Source organism: Galeopterus variegatus, unplaced genomic scaffold, assembly GCF_000696425.1.
Source record: "Galeopterus variegatus unplaced genomic scaffold, G_variegatus-3.0.2 Scaffold1384, whole genome shotgun sequence".
In the NCBI taxonomy this organism is placed as follows: Eukaryota; Metazoa; Chordata; class Mammalia; order Dermoptera; family Cynocephalidae; genus Galeopterus; species Galeopterus variegatus.
The window spans coordinates 317364-336598 of record NW_007727495.1 but is presented as its reverse complement, the minus strand read 5'-3'; the positions used below and the strand labels follow the sequence as shown (position 1 = coordinate 336598).

At 40.0% G+C, this 19235-nt stretch overlaps 1 protein-coding gene across 1 annotated transcript in view; it reads left to right on the top strand.

The window, feature by feature from the left end:
* Window positions 1–23: 23 nt before the first annotated feature.
* Window positions 24–19235, top strand: part of PKP2 (plakophilin 2) — an 80153-nt gene continuing 60941 nt past the window's right edge. Inside the window, exons 1-3 of the mRNA XM_008576652.1 lie at window positions 24–281; window positions 12576–12688; window positions 13272–13966. Of these exons, the coding sequence (XP_008574874.1) occupies window positions 59–281; window positions 12576–12688; window positions 13272–13966 (1031 nt within the window). The 5' untranslated portion in view covers window positions 24–58. The remainder of the gene's footprint in view (window positions 282–12575; window positions 12689–13271; window positions 13967–19235) is intronic.

Here is a 19235-nt window from a genome sequence, read left to right as displayed (position 1 = left end):
GCGGCTTCGCCCCGCTGGTCCCGCGGCAGGCGAGCGGCTCCGTTGTCCTGTTGGCCCCATGGCAGCCCCCGGCACCCCGGCTGAATGTGGCTACATCCGGACCGTCCTGGGCCAGCAGATCCTGGGACAACTGGACAGCTCCAGCTTGGCCCTGCCCACCGAGGCCAAGCTGAAGCTGGCGGGGAGCAGCGGCCGCAGCAGCCAGGCGGCCAAGAACCTGCGGATCCAGGAGCAGGTGCAGCAGACCCTGGCCCGGAAGGGCCGGAGCTTCGTGGGCAACGGTGAGTGAAGCCCCCGCCGCGCCGTGCGCCGCCACCGTGCCCCTCCCCCCTCCCCTAGCCCCTCCCTCAGCTGGTCGCCCGACTCGCTGTTTTCGGGAGGTTCGGGAACCCGGTATTCTGCCCACCTGTTGCTCGCTGTACCTTTGTATGACCCGTCGCGCCTCTAGACTCAGACCAGCTTACTTGGAAAAAGCACTCTTTTTTATCATCTTCTTACAGATCTTTTCCATATAGGTATCTATGTATATTAAATATACATATCTATGTTGAAGAATTCAGCCCAAGATTTCACCACGTCCTTTCCTTACTCCCCTTGTACCCAACTCCCGCCGGTACGAGGGACTTAATCTGGAGGCTTAGGGAGTCTATAAGCACTTTGATATTCTATGCAGAATTTTGCTGTGCATGATCATTTTTCTGGGAGAAAGCGCCTTTAGCTTCTATTAGATATTTAAAGTAGTGCATGACCCCCATAAATATTTAGGGGGGAAAAAAAAACCTGGAAGCACCGGCGCTCCTACAACCTATAAATTGGAATTGTGCTGCCTCGCCCAGGTATTTAGGGGAGCTCCACCTAGTGTATGTGGCGAGTGGTTGATCTAGGAAGTGAACAAATTGGGTAGGCGGCTTTGGGCCAGGGAACAACCACACTACCCCGCCAGGGAGGAGGAGGAGTTAGGGGACTTTGGCCTGGCTGGCAACAGTCCCACCTACCTACCTGCGCCCGCCCGCCTGGCTCTTGAGCGCTAGCGGCGCTTCCCCTCCCCACCCCCGTGCACGCGGGAGTGCAAGGCTGGTCTCTCCAAAAAATTAAACCCCAAGGTGAAAGGAATTTAAACACACACGCGCAGTATTAATGATCGATGAAGGGAAGTGGAAAGGGAAGAAGATGGCAAACCAGTTGTGAAAATTAGGGAACACGATGTGTCCTTTTCTCCCCTGATCAGAGCCACACAGTTAAATCTTGTTTCAGTTGTTTAGTGTTTTTATTATTATTCTTATAAAAGTACCATAGGCATAAGATAGGGAAAAGAGGAAAGAAATTGAACGATTAAGTTGAGATATCAGTTTCTTTCGGGCCATGTTGAACTGCTTCTGTGGTGAATATACGACCCGTTAGGAAAAAGGAAAAATGCTAATAGGCCAGACTGCAGATTTAAAACGGCAGAGTCTGGGAGTCTGTACTGTTTCATTCTAAAGGATCAAGCCGTCAGTATTTACATATGTGAAAGGTAAAAATAAGATGTTTAATTATTTTAACTAATGTAACTGAGTGCCTACTATGTGCACTGGGTTACGTGATTTGCATTCATCATATTAATTTATATGTTTTTTAAAAACTTGTAAGCTAAGTATTTTAATCCCCATTTTACAAATGAAGAAACTAAGCAGTTAAGTAACATTCAAGTTCCCACAGATAGTAAGTGGCAAAGCTGGTATTTAAATTCCCAAACATGAGTTTTTAAGCCACTTGTCAGTTATATCATTAAATTTTTAAATTATTAATACAAAGTGGAATTTATTAGACCCTAAGCTTCCATGGCCCGTCTCCCATTTTCCTCTAAATAAAATTGAGGAAGTTATGAGAGGGTGGGGAAATCTAGACAACACAGAACGGCAATAGTATGTGGGGGAAAGACCCTGAATTTAGATTTAGGAATATGGTTAAAGACTCCAGGATGTCTGAGGTCAGTCTTTGACCAGCAGAGTCATTGCACTCATTAAGTCTGTGCACCCACAGGTCCAGTGCTAAACTGGAAACAAACCAGCTTTCTCTGCTTTGGGGACACACAGGATGCATATTAGATGTTTTTTCCTGTCCTATGAGAATGGCCATTGAGGAAGAACAACCAGACATCAACTATTCAGTAAGTGTGGAGAATGGAGTCATAAACAGAAGAAAAGGGAGCATCAATATGTGCCTGACTCTGCTCTAGAATCTTCATGTGTTTGCATTTTATTATATCCCTAAAACAATTATATGAGATAGATATGAAGATCCATTTCACATTTGAAGTATGTGTCTGTCAATATTGGTTGGAAGTTTAGTCCCAACCCCACACATAATCTGTGCTCCCCTGCAACATAGTGCATCAGCTACTTGGTGAATTCAACAACCATATAAATGAGTATGTTCTTCATGCAAGGCACAGCGCAAGTGCTAAATTGAACACACAGACTCTGCTTGCTTTAAAGCAAGAAGTTTAAAATCTGAAGAAGGAAGCCTCCCTGTAGAAAAATGCAGTACCAAATAAAAGTACTAAGTAGTAAGTGATCCAAAATAAGAACAACTAACACATTACAAAGTTTAGAAGTGTAAGTTACTCCTAGCTGAAGGGAATTTTGGAAAGCTTCATTGAAGAATTGAGATTTTCGATCTCAAAAATTCAGTAGAATTGGATATAGGGAGGTGGTTGGGAAAGAGCATCCTAGGAGGGAAGAGCATGAAAATTTCATAGTTTGCAGAATTGACACGGTAGAACAAAGGTCTCTATCTTGGTGTTTCTGCTGTAAAGTTTAGGGAAACTACAGTGGCTCTTCGAACTAAGGAACAAAGTGTTTGAAATATTTTGATTACAACAGCAGCTTCCCAGCAAGCCGAAATATGCTCTACAGCCTACATAGAAGTACAAATCAGGCAGAGAGAGAAGGCAGCAAACAATGCCTACATTGAAGCCTCAGCTTTCTGAAGCTCAAAAAGGAAATCAGCTTCAAAGAAATTTAACATTAACATGCCATGAAACAATTACCAGGGGTAGTTTGTATATGATGTTTAATTAAAGTTCTTTGAAAAGGTCTGAGGGCTCATGATGGCTGTGAGTATTGTTTGTATTATTTCCGTATTACTATCCTGTTTCTGAAGTTGAAACAGACAAGCAATTGTTGAAACAGTGCTGGTCTGGAAAGAATCCTGTATCAACACAAGAAATTCTGGGAAGAAATGACCCTGGTGTTAACTGCCCTTAGCTCCAGGGCCCTGGAGAATTCTGAATTGTTGACATACCTGTAAGGTTGAGGCAGCAGATAATCTGCTGAAAACAGAGATGAGATAAATGTGGCTGATTTGTTGATAAATGCCTTGCAAGGGTCTTTAACCCTTTGACTTCTTTCTAATGCCTTAGTATGCGTGGATGGTTTTCATTGTAAATCACTCAATAACTTTCGGTGTTATTTTAAACTGGGCTGAACATTTGAAAGTAGGCTGTAACTCTTTGGGAGTGGAGGGTGCTGAGAAGAGCCTGGCAACATTGTGAAATGAGTCTGTATTGAAGCAAATTTTTAAAATCCTTTTATAAAAGTTACAGAGAATACATTTAAGAATTGCAAGTATGAGCTGGCTGATTAGCTCAGTTGGTTAGAGTGTGGTGTTATAACACTGAGGTCAGGAGTTTGGATCCCAGCACCTGACAGCCACCAAAGGAAAAAAAAAAAAGAACTGCAGGTATTAGCTGAAGGAAAAACTAAAAGTGTTCATATCCTATTTATTACACTTGCCTTAAAAGTACTGCTTTATTTATTACACAGTTCCCCCTGGGTTCCTAAATAGGAAGAAAGTTATGTTTTAAATTATAATATGTAATGCATATAAAACGCAATGAACAACATCCTAATGCAATTTACAAGTTTTTTGGAAATCCACCATAAAAACTTGAGGCATACTATTTACTTAGATGGATTCTCTGCTGAAGCCACTTTGAATATCTGAGATCAGCATGAATTCTGAAGTTGACCCAGAGTAGCAAAAAAGGCAGTTAATAGGTGCTATTGGAAAAATAAAGTTAGACATTATTCAAATTCTGTATGAATTCTTTGTTTGCCAAAAAGGAATTCCAGGAATGAAGCAGTTCTGGGAATGAGTTGACTAGTCATTCCGAAAGTAGGAGGGATTAGGAAAGGGAACATGTGTTAAATGGTGGGGTGACAGGGACTTGTCCCTCCGGCTCTGAGGTAAAGTGTCAGTAGCGCCACTGCATTTAATGTACTTCCATGTCTACCTAATATAGCCCATGGGCTACTTTTTGTTCAGTGTCTAGCAGATTCAGTGCAGTAAGTACAAAAAAAAGTGTGTGGGTTTATTTGAGAAATAATTCTGATTATAATTAGTCAAATGAAATAGAATGTTAACAAAATGGTGATCAAAAAATAACAAAATGGTTAACCAAAAATAAACTTCACATCCCAAGAAATGATGAGAACACATCTTTTGTGGGTGAGGTTTTGAATGAAGGTGTGATAAGGATGCTTCAGAATCAATGGAACTGTAAGAAACCACAAAGACCCAGAATAACAGAATTTGGTTATAGAAGTACATTGTTCTATGTGTCACAGAGAAGATGAAGGAAATTACCTTCAAGAGAAGACTGTTCAGTCTTTTAGAAGACTCCATTCATGTTATTTAGTGGTTCTGCAGTCGTGGGAACAGAAGATAGTTCACTTGAATTAGAGATTCTAAGTGTTTGTTGTTCACATTGGCTCATTTTCCTAAAATATCATTTTGGATATCAGCTTAACAATTTTTTCTTGTGTAGCAAAATAAGACTATACATACATTATTTTATCTTCAGATAGTATAACATAGATTTTACACTAAAATTGAATATCTAGTCTAATCAAAAAAAATATTTGAAGTTTTGATTTATTTTCTCTGCAAGGACAAGCATATTATTGGCAACCTATTTGTGATAGTAATTAAATATAATAAATATGTTACTAAAACCTCTGGAATCAGACTTGATTAATATGGCCTATAATAAGATCATTTGATTCCATGACAGATGACAGTCAAGAATTTTAAATTATACAATTCTGAGATAAATGTTGGACTCTAGCTATTTTGTGCATGTATATAAATGTTTGAAGACAAAAATAACATATTCCTCCTGGGGAAGTAAACAAACTGTGAAAGGCAGGAATGCAGGTGGGAATAGACAATAAGTTAGGAGAAAACCTAGTTTTTCTATGAGAGTGAGCTACCTCACTCCCCTGGCTTATTAGACTAATAAACAGACTCTCAGGTCCTCTTAAAATAGAAATATTTAAAATCTATTTTTTAATGTAATGTCATTAATGGTGATTGGATATTGGACATAAAAAGCAATTATAATGTTCTTAAAGTGCTAGAGACAAGCTCCTGAACTCAATACATAGGCGTAGATCCAAATGCATATTTGGAAAAAAGAACCTTGAGCATTTGAAAACACAACCCATCATTACCATTAAAAGAATCCACAATTTCTGTTCTTGGGATAATCCACTTTAGGCTTAACAGCATTAATTGGCCAAAGCAATAGTGATCAAAGTTCTGCAGTTTCTTGATTTTCAGAATTTCCAGAAGAAATTAGAAGCTTAATAGATTATTTCCCCTGAATCCTAAATCTCAAACTAACACATCCATGGGGTGGGATCTTGATTACTGTACCTTTTTTCATTGAAGGACAAATAACCCTCTTCCTGCTTTAATCTAACCCCACTTCAATCCATTCTCCACATAGCTACTAGACTGAACTTTCTAAAATCTCATATCATTTCCATATTTAAATTCTTTCAGTTTCTTGCTGTTACCTGCAGGAGTTAAATCCTTATTCAACATAGCATTCCAAGTTCTTCTTGTGATGCCTGTAACTTCTCAAATCTCATCCCTTATCACCACTCCCTCAACTCCCCACCAAACACACACTTGCAATTTATCTTGCTCGGTATTCCTACCCCTCCCCTAACCCCCTCCCTTCTCTTCACCGGGTTAACTCTTACATGCCCTCAAAACTCAGTTCAGTTATGTCCCCTTATGGGAAGCCTTCCCTCGTGCCTCTCCTCCACCTCATATTGTAGAGGGGGATCTTGAATGCAAGTTAAAGAATTGAGAATTGTGAGTCACAGAAGATGTTTCAGCAGGGGAGAAATATGAAAAGTGCAGGGTTTTTGTGAAAATACATTTGGCAGATTTGGTGGATTTAGAGAAGGGATAGCAGTGATGAATCAGTTGGGAGGGGTTAGGCCTAAGCAAGTGAGAGGCAGGGGAATATAATGACTAGAAAGTCATTACAAAGAAAATCTGTAATGAGTTTTTTAAAGCAAAAAAATAATTTATTTGTGAATTCTATAAATTCGCCTTTTTGACCATTAGTTACGTCATTGGGAGTATAACATATTTGTCATTGCAGTTCTAAAGTCTTAACAAGTAGTCATTGTGAGGTATCTCAGCAAATGAGATATCTTTGGCACTCCTGCCAAAGATGTAGACACTAAGTAGTCTATTTACTACTTCACCAGTATGCTAAGTTACCAGTTTATAATCACAAATTCTATAATCACATATTGCGATACCTAAAACAGAGTATTACATAGACAGCTGCAATATAAAAAGCCCGTTTTATATGTATTTTTGTGGTTATCTTGAGCAATAATTTGAGGATTGCCCCACAAAATGCCATAAACTAACATATCAAAGAATGGTCCTCAAACCACTTAGGGACTCCTGACTTCTGGTGCCTGGTATATTTTGTGAGTGATAAGAGCCAGTGGCTAGTCACACACTGGCATATGGAGCATGGGGGCCATTTTCCTAGGAGAGCTGGCCTTTCCTTGGCATGTTTAACTTTGTAAGTGTGAGCTGTGTTAACTGGTCACAAAGAACAGCACTTCACAACTTTTTGTTAAATTTTCAATAATACACAACTTTATTAGACTTTGATCTGCTTTAAAACAATTCTTCACTATTGTTTTTTAAGCCATCAAATTTCATTCACTTTTCAGCCTGAGCAAATACTTACCTGGGCTGTATGCAAGATGTACAATTGTAATTTCCATAAATATCTGGTCGTTTTTCTTCACAACTTTTTGTTAAATTTTCAATAATACACAACTTTATTAGACTTTGATCTGCTTTAAAACAATTCTTCACTATTGTTTTTTAAACCATCAAATTTCATTCACTTTTCAGCCTGAGCAAATGCTTACCTGGGCTGTATGCAAGATGTACAATTGTAATTTCCATAAATATCTGGTCGTTTTTCTTGAAAGTAAGAATAAAAGAGGATAAAAGAAGTACTTTTTAAAAAATATAAGTCCAGAGAAATGAATCCTATGTCATATGTCAACATATGCAAACAAAAAATCCTTTCCAGCTCAAGCATACTGACATATGATCTTTGATGAGTCCTAACATATTTCCTGTTTTCTTTTAAGTTCCTACTTTTGTTAGTAAATGACTTTAAGAAGCCATTTAAATCTGAATTCCTATACAAAGTCCTCCTTAGGTTTCAAGATGCCATATTTCACCTGTGAAAGCATGCACACCACTTTACTCTAATGATAGAATTTAAATCTTTTTAAGATTTGCAGAAAATGAGAGCTGTTGCTATCCAGAGGTTGCTGTAGAAAGACCAAATGTTGGAAGATGACAGATTTTAGACTTTCAGGCTCTCTTTCCACCGAAAAGACCACACTGTGAGGACAACTGCTCTTGGTTGTTAGCACAATTACATGTGGCATTTAAATCAATACCAGTAGTGAACACATGCTGATTTCTATGCATACATTTAATCCGACCTGTTTTCATAGTAACTTCTTCCTATATCTCTACAGAATTCCTCCTTTTAGAGCTCAGTGTAAATCAAATGACTCTTTTAACCATGGTCAGGGAGTGCTAGAAGGTTCAAAAAAAGATGCTTTTGTGAATGTAAGTGCTCCCCTTTCCTCTCCAATAGAAGAAGGTTATATAAATGTTTTGTTTGTTTCATTAGTAATTGTCTATCACCTACTTACCATATGGGAAGCTATAGTAGATTTTTTAAAAATATGCCTAGGTAATGGAGTTGCAATAGAGGCTTGTCAATTTGATTTCATAAACCTATTAAATTTAACCAATTAGGTAGTAAAGCTGTTCACAAAACTGTGATTATGGAAATCACTTTAGTATTTTTAACCTTGCATAGATGACCAGAAACAAAGATATTTTCCCCCTAACAGCTTCTTAGGGATCATATTCAGGAGAATGTTCAGAACAGGAAAGAGAGAAAATTACATTATCTTGTGAGGTCTACACCTCTGCAATCTTCTGGGCAATCTGGATTCTTTCCACCATCAAAACAGACCCCCCTCACCATTACCCCCAACCCCACAATTGCTTTGATCTAAATTGCTTGTTATTTGAAGAGGGTAGAGTTTAAAGTTGCTCTGCAGCTATGTATTTCATTTCCCTTAAAGTGGGCTCCATAAAATTTCCATGGTGTTCTTAGAAGAAAAGATTTAGCTAGTGTTGCCTGAGTCAATACTAATTTTAAGCATTCTCTATCTAGTAAACCATCACCTTTAGGAAACATCAAAGCACACATTATGCACTGTGCAGGTGAGATGAATGGCTGGAAGACTCACAATAATATCATCATGATCCTCGGTGGCTGGGTCAATGAAAAACAATGAGTAAATCAAATTCAGCATCACTGATAATCTTAGCAGAATAAAGCTCTGAGCTACGACACAGTAGAAATTAAAGCATCCACACTAGTTTATCCCCCCTCTAGAACAGATTAATTCATGAAAAAGTGTGAAAAATTTTTGTGACCTAAATTCTGTTTTAAAACCATATCTCATTTTTACATATTGCTTTTGTAGGGGAGAAAAGATTTCTACCCTCATCCATTGCTAGGTTTATGGCTGAGACCCCTATAACAAGAGACAGCTTAGCAGGAGAAAAGCATACAAATTTATTTAAGTTTTGTGTGACATGGGAACCTTCAGAAAGGAAGAAACAGAGAAAACTTGTATTTTTATGGACAGTCATGCAGAAATACGACTAGACAAAGGGGGGCATGATCTAATGGTAATAAATTGGGGGGAACTTAGCAAGGCCTGCTTGTTCAGATTCTTCCTGTGTGACACGCCTTTCCTCCTGGTATAGGGAGAACCCTTCTGGAATGAATTTCATAAACTCTTTCAGGGGAAGGTCAGCTTGATTTTATATGGCCTGTTCCGGGGGAGAAGGGATTAGGGGAAGGTGAGAGTGACCTTCCTGCTTCTGCTGTTGCCTCAAATGCCAAGGTGCCATATCTTGGGGTAGCATGTCCCGAACCCTGTCACTTTACAATTTTGAAAACATATGAATGTATGCCTTCTCAGGTAAACCTTTCTCCCAGCAATCCTGTTAGCAGCTGGAATTATGGGAAACTGAGGCATCTAAGTGATTTATTTGTCCAGAGATACAGAAAATAGAGTGGAGTCTCTAGACCAAGTCTACAGATTTCTTCGACTTAGGGAAGAGACCTACCTCCTTTTTTGAAGTAAACAAATTTTTTGAAATAGAGTCACACCTTAATTTTCAGTGTAAGAAAATCTGGAAAGTTTCTGGGAAATTTTCAAGTTGGATTTATTTAAAGGAGGATGCACCTGTATGTAAAATGTTTTTGTTTGCTTTCTTGTTCCTATTTTCAGAGAAGGATATGGCTGGGTTATTTTATATGTTCAACAATCATATGTTTTATTCTGTGGTTGAACAGAAAATAATGACTTGCCTTAAACAGATTAGTTTCCATCCTGAATAGTATTTACCTTTTTAAAAAATTCTGCCCAGTCTAAAATTTCTTTAAAATCTTTGAACACAGATGCTAATTCAACTTTAATCCATAATAATGATCTCAAACTCATGACTGCCTAGGCAAATTAATCTCCATTATTTGTTGTTTGAGATTGACCTTTTAACCAAAGAAACCACTGATTGTGCCAGCCTGCAGGTTGAATATCAGGAATTACATCTTTTCTTGTATGTATATTCCACAGGAAGAGAGCCCATGGTTTAAAAATCCAACCTTATTTTTACCCCCTGTTACCAACTACCTTGTAGTTTTTTTAGGAATCATTAAACCAGTCTCAGTTCATTCATCTGAAAACTGAAGAAGAAGCTTCCTTATAAGAACTTATATCAGCAAATAAAGAACTAAATTTATATGTCCAGGTTAAGGTTCTAGAGGAAAGAGAGAATGATTGTTTTTGGTCCTCATATTAAAAACTATGATGATAATCCCTCCAGAGTTTGGTTGGTTTTTGGTTTTTTCGGTTTTTTTAAAAATAACATTGTAAAGGGTTTGTTTTTTTTTTATTACTATAACATTAGGCAAATTTATTTAAAGTCAATAAATTTTAATTCAAGGAATTTCCTATGTTGTGATTTCTTCCACTGCCCATCAGGGTCATCTCTAAAGCTTCAGTCAATATTTATCTTAAAGATCCTCTTTTGAAAAGAACTGAGGCTTAAGCCACAGTTCTGTGATTCTTTTATTCAGGCTTTTATCTCCACTTGAATACGGACATACTGATAGCAACCTCAACAAATCCCCACCAACAATCTCTGGTGATTTTATTTCTTTAAGCAATTTACTTTAGGGCCATTTTTAGAATAGGTGGATCTGCCTCTTTCCCAATTTCTGATACCCTCTCTAATATGGAGTGTTCAAATCATATTCATCCTAAGCTATCACTCTCAAGAACAGTAAGATCTGTGCCGACACCTAAGGTTTGGCTTAAGCCACAGTTCTGTGATTCTTTTATTCAGGCTTTTATCTCCACTTGAATACGGACATACTGATAGCAACCTCAACAAGTCCCCACCAACAATCTCTGGTGATTTTATTTCTTTAAGCAATTTACTTTAGGGCCATTTTTAGAGTAGGTGGATCTGCCTCTTTCCCAATTTCTGATACCCTCTCTAATATGGAGTGTTCAAATCATATTCATCCTAAGCTATCACTCTCAAGAACAGTAAGATCTGTGCCGACACCTAAGGTTTTAAAAAAAAAAATTGTTACATCTTTCATACTTTTACCATCTGTCTTGTGGTTCCTTCCCACAGATCTAACAAATAGTCCTGTGAGTAAAGCAAAACCACAGAGTTACTCTATGAGGTGTTTCCAGTGATGTGCAGCTACCAGAAACGTCCAGGGTTTTGATTTCAGAATAGCCACTTTGCAAACAGCAGAGACCAGCTTCAGGGTAACAGTTACAAGCCTGCAGCTGCCTACCCCACCCCCCACCCCCCAGGACCCTGTGTGGTCTAAAAATTGCTTCCCAGCCAGATTGTTTGGCTCCAGGAAATAAGGACACATGTACAAACATAATTTGGGATAGATTCAGACTTTTTAGCTCTCTGGCAACAACAACCTCCATTCCCCTTCCTTCCCAGAATAACTTGTGAATGTATTGTTAGTCTTTTGAAATTTTGACTTTATGATAGTTTATTGGAAAAGTATGTTAAGTATGTTGGTATGTTCCAATCTTATTGAAAAGGGACTGCCTGTGTGGTTTTATTCTCAAAATCTTTCATGAGACTCGGAAACCTAGAAGAGTTAATTGCATATTTTTTCCGTCTCAGATTTCTGAAAGAATGCTACATGACAGAAAAAGAAGTTTGGGTTAAAATTAGAGAACTCGAAATAACCTAGGTTTTGGAGATCTTTGAATATTTTGGTTAGCGCTTTTTATTTTATTTATTTATTTTGGGGGGGTTAAGGCAATAAGAGATTGGAAAAGGAGGAGGTAAAAAAGCTGAGAAGGATAAAAGGAGGCCCCAAAGAAGAGTATTTATTTAAGAGGTACGAGACTCGCATCAGCTGAGAATCCCTGTGGCGCCACAGAACTGAGCACAAAGGGTTACCTCCTCTCAGTGTTTGCATGAGCACCAAACAAGAGAACCAGGTGATTCCACAAAAGCAATCATTTTAGCACAGAGGTTGATTACCTGTGCTGCCTAGCTCTCACATTGCCAAATACCTCAACTTCAGCCTTGGCCTTAAGTTGATCCATGTTTTCTTGGACCACCTTGTTTATACAAGCTGGATTATCTAGTAATGCTGAGTCACCCTTATATTTATTGCCTACACCTACTTATTACACAAAGCGTCAGAGTTCCTGTCCTGGGAACAGAGTTCTCCTCTGTCTTGAGAAACTGGACTTTATAGTACAGACCACCAAAACCAATGAGGGATTCCCAAATTCTTCAGCATTGTAACAACTAAACATTTTTGGATTTTTGTGAATCCCTCTTCCGTCTTTTCTTTTTTTTTTTTTTTTCAATTTGACTTTCATTTTGAAAAGCTTGTAGAGAATGTTTTGATAACCTTTGATCATTTGCCATATCCAAGAGTGGTGTTAAACCAGCATTTAAAAATGCTAATATAAATTGAATACTCATTACTGTCCTTAATTACTTAAATTGAAAAGTTTAGTATACAGTTGTTATACAATCTTTAAGTGTTGATTAGCCCATCTATATTCTGAATTACTTTAATAATTGCTTGATTGCAGGAAATCTTCACCGAACCAGCAGTGTTCCTGAGTATGTCTACAACCTACACCTGGTTGAAAATGATTTTGTTGGTGGACGTTCCCCTGTTACTAAAACCTATGACATGCTAAAGGTAGGATATCAAAGAATGTAATCCTAAGTGTCAGATTACTGTGAAAACATTTTCAAACTTTCTTAGATTATTTTTTCATGTTGGCCTTTCCCAAATATTCTCATTTCCTAAATGAATTTTAAGAAAATTGATTTTGTGTGGAAGCCATGGAAAACTGAGACCTTTAAACAGTATTAAATCATAGTGCAAATAAATATGATTCAAGTCAGCCAAGTCTCCTTCAAAAAGACTTTATCCAGGGCCAACCCCGTGGCTCACTGGGCAGAGTGCGGTGCTGGTAGCACCGAAGCCGCGGGTTCGGATCCTATATAGGGATGGCCGGTTCAGATCCTATATAGGGATGGCCGGTGCGCTCACTGGCTGAGCGTGGCGCGGATGACACCGTACGAGGGTTGAGATCCCCTTACCAGTCAAAAAAAAAAAAGAGAGAGAGAGAGAGACTTTATCTAGGAGGGGGCCAACTTCTCCATGTGATTCAGAGAGATGGTCATCTTGTTTGGTAGTCCCATCTTGAGCAGTTAGTCTTCAGCAAAGAGGAAAACTGAGTTATGACTCGATTAAACTGTATTTCTCTCTCCTGCAGCCTGGCACAACTGCCACTTATGAAAGTCGCTGGGGGAGGGGGACAGCCCAGTACAGTTCGCAGAAGTCTGTGGAAGAAAGGGCCTGGCGGCAGCCGCTGAGGAGACTGGAGATCTCCCCGGACAGCAGCCCCGAGAGGGCGCAGTTCGCGCACGCGCACGCACAGGGCGACCACCACAGCCAGAGGAGCCAGGCGGGCTCCGCCCTGCGCCACCAGGAGAGCAGGCGCTCGGCCCTGCTCATGCCGCCCAGATACGCGCGCTCGGAAATCGTGGGCTTCAACCACGCCACCGCCGTGAGCAGACAGCGCCGCTACGACACCTACCACAGACAGTACCAGCACGGCGCTGGGAACGACACCGTGTTTGACGGTGTCCCTGTCAGCCCGGCCGTGCGCACGTACCCCAGGCCGGGGACCAGTCACAGCTTGGGCAACCTGTTGGAGAAGGAGAACTACCTGACCTTCGGGCAGGGCAGGCCCCTGGGGCCCCTGCAGGCCGTCCCTCAGAACAGGGCCGCTCGGAGCTCCTGGCAGCAGAGCTCCTTCCACAGCACCCGCACGCTGAGGGACGCCGGGCCCAGCGCCACCAACGAGGCCAGCGGGAGGAGAGCGCTCCTGACCGTGGGCCAGGTGGCAGCGGCGGGGAGTGGCAATGTGCTCACGGAGAGGAGCACTTTCACCGACTCCCAGCTTGGGTGAGTCCCCTGCTGAATCTGCCGTGGTCCGTTGGTGCCAGCACATTCTGTTCCCACAGCCCTGACAGCGGGAGCTGGCACTTCTGGGGCTGGAGGGAAAGGCTTCCAGAGATAAGCGATTAAAGTAATGACTTTTCAGGCAGCTGCCTAATTGACAGATCAGCCTGTTTACCTCAGGGACAGGGGCCAAGCTACCTGGTCACATGGCAGCTTTGTGGGGAAATGTGACGTTTAGTCCATCTGTCCCAGATTAGATGCTGGTTGAAGGGGTTCTTACTCCTGGGCTCTATGAAAATCTGTTCTGAATGAGACCAAGCTGCAAAGTAGACCAAGAAATGGATCATTGCATGTGCCTTTCTTAACCATTTCTTGAAACAGTAGAAGGAAAAGGCAAAATGCTCTTATTCCTGGTGCTAAGTGCGAGCCTCAAATGCTGTTTTGATAACTACTACAGTGAAAAGATTATGAGAGCTAAGGGAAGGCAGCTGATTTCCAAACGTTTCTTTCTTTCCTTTGAAACTTGATACCTTTATTTTTTGATTCCAGTGTCAGATTTGGAGAGCATTTTTCGGCAATTTTGGATAATAAAAATAATTTAATTTTCAAAGCGATTCCTTTGCTTTTCCTAGTTACTTTATGGGTTGACTAATTTAAGTTTTTGGAACTTACCTCATTCAAGTTTAATGCTGGAGAACAAATTTTGTAAACTGAGGAAGTTACCAAGAGAAAGTTTGAGAAATAGATGGATGATTATATCAGTTACTACTGAAATAATGATCTAGTATCATTAGGGTAAAATATTGAATATGTTGTTGTTTGATTGCTAAAGTTGCTTAATGGTAGTTATTACTTTTCGTCATCCTTTTAAATGAAATTGTGTGGTATACCCATTAACTAGGCAGGGACTGGTGATAAACTATTTTCAAAAAATGCTAGGGCTTATCTAATCTTGAAGCAGAAAATATTTTTATAAAGCAAAATTCAGCATGAGACTTCTAACATTTCTTGTAGAGAGTAGATCTTTGGCAATATGAACACACAAAGAGGAAAAATGCATCAGGTAATTTATGGAGGAATTATTTATGGGAAAAAAAACTTATAAAGGCTTTTAAATGGATAATTCAGGGCCAGCCGGTTAGTTTACTTGGTTAGAGCACAGTCTTGTAACACCAAGGTCACAGCACGGGTTCGGATCCCCATAACAGCCAGCTGCCAAAAAAAAAAGGATAATTCAGTATTTATTGAATGCCTGCTATAGTCTAGAATCTGTGATAGGTTCAGTTTTAGCAAAATGATTTTAACAGTAACAAAACAATCTACCACACATCTTCCAACACCTGGCATTCTTCTCTTCCCATCTCTGTACCCCCATGCTTCTTAAACCACCCGTCACTTCCTAGTCTCTCGTCAATCCTGGTGATATGGCTTCAGTCTCCACCATTTCACAAAACATCTCCCAACGAACGTAGCAGTGACTGCCTTATTGCTACATTCTAAGTAGACACATATTCAGTCTTTATGGTACTCAACCTGTGCGTTTGACACCACTGTGAAATCCTCTCTTCCTTTGGTTTTCAGGGGACTGGTCTCTCTAGCCATTTCTTCTTCTGCATGGCCAAGAAAGCCATCTTCAGTAACCCTTCTCTTCCAATCCTTGGTGCTCTTCTAGAGAGGACCTATGTACCACTTACCCTCATGATTCCCAAAGTTTTATCTTCATTGCTGTCCTCTACCCTGACCTCTGGACCTACATGTATATCTAATAACTTCTGGGCATCTCAAACTCAACATATCCTAAACTAAATTCATCAGCTCCTCCCTACCGTCTACTCCTACCCCTCTCCTCCTACAATAGTCCTACCATTTACAAACCTGGAAGTCACTCTTATCTTCTCCCCACACTGTCACTGAGTTTTACCGTTTTAATGGGACTTAAATTTTACCTTCTTTCCATCTCCATTTCAGAGGTCTCTCTGCCGCTGGTCTTGCTTGTTCAGAACTGTTCTCTAGGATGGTCAGAGTAATCTTCCCAAGTCTAATTGTTTCTGTCCCCAGTTTATAACCTTTCCATAATTTTGCTAAATGTTCATGCTTTTTAACGTCCGCCCATTGTGTTTTCACCTCTGCTTGCCACTCCAATCTCTTCTCTTTCTACTCTCCTCCATACTTCATCATCACCATCCCCGAACACACCCACACACCAGTGCTCAAACCACTTGAGACCTCTTGCACTTTCCTTAATGCAAGATATTCATCCATTCTCTTTCTCTTTCTCTGTCTCTTTCTCTGTCTCTCTCTTCCGTTCTTTCTCTTCCCCCTTTCCCCCACTTTAGCCATTTACATATGCAGCTCTGTTTTTGTATGGCTACTCATAATTCTGGATTTAACCCAAATATCACCTTTTTCCTGACAACTCCCTTCCCAATCTAGATTAGTAGGTGCCCCAGATAGCAGCATTGTGGGGGTGTCCATATTAGAGTAATATATTGTGGTTATTCAGTTACTTATCTGTTCTCCCTCTAGACCTTGAGCTTCTTGCCAAAGTCTTTCTCATGTTTATATCCACAGCACCCTAAAATGGAGACAGCTCCCTGATGGACACTATGTAAAAGTACAGTGAAAGAATGAAGGAATTAAAGAAGGGAGAAATGAAATGCAAACTCTTTATACTTTTTGCCATTTAGGTTCTTTCATTGTTCAAATTCTGGGAGAAGTATTAACCATAGTATTTTTTTATTCAAATATTTTAACATTTACTTGTACATATTTGTGGGGTACAGCATGTTAGATAGATCTACTTTTAGTTCTCTGAGGAACCTGCACACTGTTTTCCACAATGGCTGTACCAATTTACATTCCCACCAGCAATGTGGGAGAGTTCCTTTTTCACCACATCCTCACCAGCTTTTGTTACTTTTTGTCTTGTTGAAAATACCCATTCTAAGTGGAGTGAGATTATATCTCATTGTGGTTTTAATTTGCATTTGAATGATGATTAGTGATGTTGAGCATTTTTTCACATGCCTGGTGGGCATTTGTATGTCCTCTTTTGAGATATGTCTGTTCATTTCCTTTGTCCATTTTTAAATTGGACTGTTTTTTTACTGTTGAGTTGTTTGAGTTCCATATATTTTCTTGTTGATAGTGTCCCTTGCAGAAGCTTTTCATTTTCATGAGGTCCCATTTGTGTATTTTTGCTTTGGTTGCCTATGCCTTTGTAGTCTTGCTCAAAAAAGCACTGCTCACTCCCATTTCGTGTAGCATTTCCCCTAAGTTTTCTTCTAGTAGTTTCATAGTTTTGGTTCTTCAGTTTAGGTCTTTGATACATTTTGAGTTGATTTTTGTGTATGATGAGGAAAAGGGGTCTGTTCAGTCTTCTACATGTGGATATCCAGTTTTCCTGGCACTATTTATTGAAGAGGCTGCGATTTTCCCATTGTATGTTTTCAGCACCTTTGTTAAAAATCAGTTGGCTGTAGATGTGTGGGTTTATTTCAGGGCTCTCTATTATATTGGTAAAATTGTCTGTTTTTAAGCCAGTACCATGCTGTTTGGGTTACTATAGCTTGATAGCATATCTTGAAGTCAGGAAATATGATGTCTCCAACTTTTTCTTCTTGTTCAAGATTGCTTTCACTATATGGGGTCTTTTCTCTGATATTTGAAAGGAAAATTTTGCTCTCTATAGAAAGGAAAGGGAGCCAGAAGTGTTTCCTATAATGAGGAAAATTAGCGATCAAAGTAGTGCCTAAGCCTGCCTGACCTCCTCTTTCCCGTGGTGTGCCTCACACTCATTTCAGTTTCCCAGGCTGCTCCTTGAGACACCTGCCCCCTGAGACCCCACTGTCTGCTCTGCTTTGTCCCACATTGTCTCACATTTCAAACTCTGTCCAACTCCTGTTTTTGGAATCTACTTTGTTATGCCTCATAAAATTACCACTTGTAAAGGAGTATTCTTTCATATATGGGACAGCCCTATACAGTAGCTACATAAATCTATAAACCTACATAAGGACATAAGGTATTAAACAACGAATCTGTCTTTCCAAAAGGAGAATGGCTGGTTAGAAAGTTATTAATGCAGCTGACATTGGAGTAAAAGAGACAGCCATCACCTGTTCTAAAACAGACTGATGAAAAGGTTTAAAAAATTACCAAGGAAAAATTCTAGGTGAATTTTTCTAAAAATATGATTTCTGTTAGGGATCAGTGAGTCTGTAATAGAATATCGGATTATTCCAGTGTGCCCAGCACTGCAGTAAGCACAATAGAGATAAAAATTGAGTGGATATATGAAAGTCTAGGAGAGAATCAGTGAAAAAGAAAATAGGACATGGCATCAAGTGCTCGGTTGTGTGGTAGGAATCCAGAGAACACAAAGCAGTGTGCTCTGGAGTTAGCTGAGGAAGATGAAGTGGGGAGAGTGCAGCTTCAGTAGGATTACCAGGCAAGTGTGTGACCTAGAGCAGTACAGAGCAGAAAACAGGCCACACTGATGTCCATCCACATACTCTTCATCAACTACCTTAGTTCTTTGATTTTTCAAGTGTCTTTCAACTGTGTCTTGCTTTCCATTTCCATTTTTAACAGCCCAGTTCAAGGCCTTATCACCATAGCTAAGACTCTTGCCATTCTCTCAAAACTCTCTCTATTTCTAGAAGCACACATCCACTCCAGAGTCATCTTTCCAAAGGAGCACTTTCATCACACTTTAAAATCTTTGTGAGATGGGGGACTTTGCATTTACCGAACATCTGACAACACTTGCAGGAACTATTCATTCGTTGTTATCTTATGTTTGCTTGGCCTTCAGAGGTGCCGCCCTGTTCTAATATGAGGGGAATGAGCCTGGGGCAGGGCTGTGAAACATCTGACAACACTTGCAGGAACTATTCATTCGTTGTTATCTTATGTTTGATTGGCCTTCAGAGGTGCCGCCCTGTTCTAATATGAGGGGAATGAGCCTGGGGCAGGGCTGTGTTGTCAGGTCCAGAATGCTGGTTACTGGGGAAATGCACACACAAAAAAGTTGCTGTTTTTTGTTTTTGCCTGTCATGTCTCATATTCTGACAAATGAGATTTTGCATTGCTTTCTCTTACATTTTTTCATTTACACTGACATTTTAACATGTCAACTAAAGTTGTTGAAGAGACTTGGAGAAAATGTTCAGTGGACCATGGAGGCAGGGAACAACTGTTCTTCCTGATCCCCCAGTCACAGTCCAAACCCCAACCCCAGCTCCCAAGCCACATTTCTGCAGGCTTCAAG